Below are 5,721 nucleotides of genomic sequence, written 5' to 3' on the forward strand. Positions count from 1 at the left end.
TTACAGTACGGTTGTTGAGTCGCTCCATAGAAACCGCTGTTGAACCTTCACGTTGTGGCTCTCTTCGACAAACTGCATCAACCTAACTCCCAACACTGCAGCTCGTAGTTCCAAGCGAGGAATTGAGGATGGCTTTAAGGGGGCCACTTTGGTCTTTGCCGCGACCAGGACGCTTTTACCAACTCCGTCTGAATTTGTGATTCGAAAATACGCTGCCGCGGCATAAGCAACCTCACTGGCGTCTGCGAAGATGTACAACTGAAGGTTCTGATAATGCCGACTGGTAGCGTTCTGAAAGTAGCACCGAGGAACACGAATTTCAGCGATAGTCCGGAACAAGCTGGCCCACTCACTCCAACGTTCGAAGGCCGCCTCATCGACTTTTTCATCCCATTGGATTCCGCTGCGCCAGACATCTTGCAGCAGAATTTTCCCGTGCACCAGGAACGCACTCCATAGGCCCAGGGGGTCAAAGAATCCCATTAGGCATTTTAGAATTTGCCTTTTGGTCGGCTGCTTTCCTTCGTCAATCAACTTTTGGATGGGTTCTTGAACCGTTGTAGCTAAACACAGGACATCCTCCTCGGTCAACCATAACATCCCAAGTACGCGTTCAAACGCCTTCCTGTCCGAGCCGACATTTTTGTCGATCAACGGCTTCGTTTCACCGAGACGGCTCAAGACTTCTCCACTATTAGACAACCAGTTCCTTAACTGAAATCCTGCCTTTCCGTGAATCGACCGCATCTCCTCAGAAACGCGTACCGCCTCCTCTACACTGCTATAACTCTCCAGCGAATCATCCACATAGTGGTTTCTAATTATCCCTTCGACAGCCCGGGGATACTGTTTCTCGAATTCTGCCGCATTCCTGTTCTTGATGAACTGTGCGGACGCCGGCGAACACGTTGACCCGAAGGTTGCTACGTCCATTAGATAGACGTCTGGAGGACTCGAAGGATCCTTTCGCCAAAGAAACCGCTGTGAGTTGCGATCTTCCTTTCGAATAAGTATTTGGTGGAACATCTCTTTGATGTCCGCCGAAACTGCCACCTTGAACTGCCGAAAACGTGCCAAAACTGCCGGTAACACTGTGAGTTGATCCGGTCCCTTGAGTAGGAGCGTATTCAGGGAAATATTTCCTACCTTTGCCGCCGCGTCCCATATGAGTCGGACTTTTTCAGGTTTTCTGGGATTTATCACCGCCCCAAGCGGCAAGTACCAGATCCGATCTGCGTTTCCACTCGCCAGCTCCACTTCCGATGCCCGGTGGGCGTATCCCTTCTTCTCATAATCCACCAGCTGAAGATGGATGTTTTCTCGTAGCTTAGGATTCCGCTCCATCCGCTTTTCGAGACACTGCAGCCGGCGGAGGGCCATGTAATAGCTATCCGGGAACTTAATCTGGTCATACTTCCACAAGAGTCCCGTTTCGAAACGGCTTCCCACGCGAACTGTTGTCTCTTCTAGAATCCGCTGAGCACGCTTCTCTTCCTCCGATAGCAGGCTTATTGTTGTGTGAGTGGCGACGTCCTCAAGAGCAAAGTAGTCCTTTACCGTATGGTGCATATCTTCGTCACTGGTGCAGTCGCAAGAATGACAATTCAGTGATTGTATCGCGTTCCCTGCTCCCTGTCCACCATATACACACCAGCCCAGCCTTGTTTTCGCAGCAACTGGTTCACAACTTCTACCTTCTTTCACCTTCAAGGGCACAATCAAATTCACGTTATTTACACCAATGAGCAATCGCGGCACTGCATCAGTGTAGTTGGCTATTGGCAGCCCACGAAGATGCTGATATTTTCCAGATAACTCTTCATACGATACCGTTTGCTTAGGAAGGGAAAGCTCCTTAACCGTGCGCACATCATCCAGTGTATGTTTTATTTGTCCACTTGCCGGAGAGATTGATAATGATACTTGCTGCGATGAAGATTCCGTTCTGGTTACGTTACCAGTCCACATCAAGCATAGTGGCCGGTTCTCGCCGTTGACTCCCAGTTGCTCCACTAATTTCTCTTCTATCAGCGTCATTGACGACCCGTCGTCGAGGAAAGCGAAAGCATTAACAACAGCATGTGGCCCGAAGAGCGTCACCGGAATTATACGAAAGAATAAAGACTGTCCCATCTGCCGATGGGTATGGTTTTCCCCAGATGATACGTGCGGCGGATGGCTGATTGCACTGTATCTCACAGAGTGGAGTAGAGGATGATGACGGTACTGGCATCCATTCATTCCGCAGCTACTCGAACGCTTACAGCTTCGCCTGCCATGACTACACAAACAGTTCCGACACAGCTTGTTGGTTTGGATGCATCTCCATCGTTCGTCGATAGACAGCGACTTAAATGTTCTGCACTCCTGCACACGGTGTCCAGATTTCTTACAGACGTAGCACGATATATCCTTTTCACGCACCTCCTCCGTTGTATCAGAGTGTGCGTTAACTATTCCTCGAAACTTCGGCTTCGATTTTTCTCCCAGTACACTCCTGCCACTTTTTCCGTCATACACTGTCACTTTACTCGCGGATATCACAACGTTTGACATAAACTCACTGAAGGTTTTAAGGTTAACTTCCGGGTAGTCGCGCAGAAAGTAACCCCATTCCATCTTCACATGAGCCGGAAGCTTCCCTACGAGTTCCATTAACAGAGAGGGATTAGACAAATGCGCGAGTTGACCTGCTGCCTCGAGGTGATCGCAAAGACATTGGACAGCCATACCGAAATCGATGAGTGTTTCTAATTTATCGACTTTCGGTGCGGGAACAGAACGAACCTTGTCCAGAAGCGCGTGTATTAGCAGCTCTGGTCTTCCATAAAGTAGATACAGGGTATCCATAACCTGAGGGACTGACTCCGGAAGAAGGAGACGACTTTGTACAGCATCATATGCGGCGCCTTTCAGGCTGCGTTGGAGACGACATAAATTTTCAGTACTGGTGTATCCACAAGCAAGTGTCGAGTTTGTAAAACTGCTTATGAATACGGGCCAGTCTGCAGGATTGCCCGAAAACTGTGGCAGATCCCGCGGCATAACCTGTCGCGCGGCTAGTTGCGAGGGGGTGGGGATATATTCGGAGAACGCCGGAGGCTCAATTGGTACCGGCCGTTTTCCGGAATTCAAAATGTAATTTGGTCGTGGCTTAGGTTGGAAAAGATTTCCAAATTGGCTAATCAGATGTTTGAGGTTTGCATTCTCATCGCTCGGTTGAGCGGGATTAACATTTATTAATGATTGGTTCGGCTTACCTTGCACTTTTGGTACGGGGGGTCTAGGGATGGTTCTACCTTCTACATTCCTTTTCACCAGCGTTGAACAGTCTTGCTGCACCTTGGGAACCGCTCCTTTGCTGGGACCCGCAGCATGTCCTTCCAACGGTCGTGTTTGCTTCGTCGTCAGATTCGAAGTCTGCTTTACTATCGGTCGCTGCAACAGGGTGGAAGGCATTTTGTTGACCGCCGCCTTTGGTCCTAAAGAATGCCGCACTTGCGATGGTATAGCTGGATGTTTTAGCGGACTCCCAGATGCTCGAACGTGGGCAACGGCAACATCGTTTTGGCCGAGTGGTGCGGGGAGCAGCGTCGAGGGGGCGGCATCACTGTCCTCAACAGGACCCGTTGCGCCTTCTCCTTGACCTGCATTCTCGTTGATCCACTTCCTAACCTTGTCGATGTCAGCACGCTTGCTGGTTCGCGTCCGACCACTGGCGTTCTCCTCTGCCGCATCCAGTTCGGCCTCCATCAGCTTGTACTTATCGTCGATGTACTTTCGTTCCAGTTCGTGCTGCTCTTTCAGCTTCTGGTGTTGCAGCGCTAGCCGTGCCGAACCTGCTTTCGATGACGTGTTGTGTACCGATACGATATCTTGTGCACACGACCTACAACTCCACGGTCGATCGGCAATCGAGGGCGTAACGCCGGCACAAGACTGGTGCCACCATGAATCACATGTGTCACACTGCACAAAATCGTCCACGTGGTCTGGGCGATTACAATTCACGCAATTCGCCATCTCTTCGTTGTTGACGGGCGTATTTGGCGTGTCGTTTTCAACGGCGGGACCCTCCATGGTCGGTCGATCGATCGATTTATCTTAAAGAATTGTTCCAAACCGTGGAACAAGCGTGAGGACCGATTTCTTTATAGCAGTACGCAAACCACCGGGTTGAAATTTGTGATTGCGAGACAGCTTTAAGCTGTAATTTTAATTCCGTTTAGTTTTACATTAGTAATTTTAATTCTAGTTTTACTTACATAAATCGGTTTTCTTCTCAGATTAGCAACAAATAGAAATCAAGTACAGTTTATGGTGCTTCTTGCACAAATCTGTTTGCATGAAAATCAATTAAGATAGGTTAAGTTTGTTCATTTTTAATATTAAGTTTACTTTTTACTCACTTGAAAGCAAATCAAATAATTTTAACTGTAAATAGTAGTAAGTAGAATAATAACTTGTGGTAATTTAAGTACTTTTAATTTAGCACTAAGATTTAGTTGATAAGCAATTATAACAATTTTCGCACTGCGTCTAGCTACCGACAACGTGTTCAATCGACTTCCTCTCGTTCGATCACCATTCCTTTTTCTTCACCGGTTTGACAGTTCGGTTGAAGAGCGTAGTTTTCAGGTCGCGCATTTACCCAACGACAGTTGTATGGGTGCGGTCGCGACAGTGCGGCCAGAACCAACAGACGTATTTTTGTTGTGTATGTTAAATCCACAAATTGGGTCGATCATTATGGCTTGGCACAATCTCACCCCCGTGAAGCTCGAAAAGTACAAAGTTTCGAAAAATATTATTTTCGTAATAAAAACTTATCCAACGTATAAAAACCTTTCAATACATTGTAAATGATTAGTTTATATACCTTCAAAATAGCAAGTTGATGCTTTTTCTTTTTTGGGTTAGTTAATGGCAGACATTTTTTACAAGCGTTATTTCCGAGTATTTTTGATGGCGAACTTTGAAACCCTGTGTAGACTAAATAGTTTGCTAATATTATCTGTGTTCCATTCTAAATTATGAATAATTATGTTATTTTCATCGTCACTTTGAATTTAAGTCACCAGTTTCTACAGATACAATAAATTTTCACAAATAAACATTTTTGGGTTTTGGCACAATCTCACCCCCGTGGCATAATCTCACCCCGGATGGCAGTACTTCGTAATATCCATTTGATCAATTCTATTATTGATATATATTGAAATGTATCTGGAACCTGGGAAAAGAAAAATTAATAATAACATTTGTTACACGTATGAAACACTCTTATCGATAAGCCGCTTTTCCATTTACAAAACGCATTTCATCGCCGTTTTTGTGTAGCATATTTGCACAGAACAGAAGTGGAAGTAGAAATCCAAACACGTACATGCTACTTTCTACAGATATTAGCGAACCTGGCGGTAGCGAGTCACTTTTTCCCACGAAAACACACGAACGCATACGAATGCACGAAAGTATGTGAAATCTACTATGCGATTGGCAGCGAGCGTTCTGCTTATATTGCTGTTATTCGCATCTATGCGAAAACCTTCCCAAAGAAAAAGAAAAACAAAAAAGTCTCTGTTACCAGTTTTGATCGCCGAATCATTCGGACTTCCACGTCTGTTCTGTGATATTTGTCTTTGCTTCCGGTATCATTCCAACAGTGTTGCTATGGAAGGCTCGCTGCTTGGCAGGAGTGGCCACAACGTTAAACAAGCT

At 46.3% G+C, this 5,721-nt stretch overlaps 1 protein-coding gene across 1 annotated transcript; it reads right to left on the reverse strand.

Moving 5' to 3' along the window:
• Positions 1 to 4,080, reverse strand: LOC128736119 (uncharacterized). Its single transcript, XM_053830597.1, has one exon. It carries the CDS (start codon positions 4,078 to 4,080, stop codon positions 1 to 3), a length of 4,080 nt encoding a protein of 1,359 aa, XP_053686572.1.
• Positions 4,081 to 5,721: the final 1,641 nt, after the last annotated feature.

This window comes from Sabethes cyaneus, chromosome 2 (assembly GCF_943734655.1).
Source record: "Sabethes cyaneus chromosome 2, idSabCyanKW18_F2, whole genome shotgun sequence".
In the NCBI taxonomy this organism is placed as follows: Eukaryota; Metazoa; Arthropoda; class Insecta; order Diptera; family Culicidae; genus Sabethes; species Sabethes cyaneus.

Excerpts from the sequence above, each read along its gene's own strand:
- LOC128736119 (XM_053830597.1), bottom strand. The coding sequence starts at position 4,080 with ATGGAGGGTCCCGCCGTTGAAAACGACACGCCAAATACGCCCGTCAAC.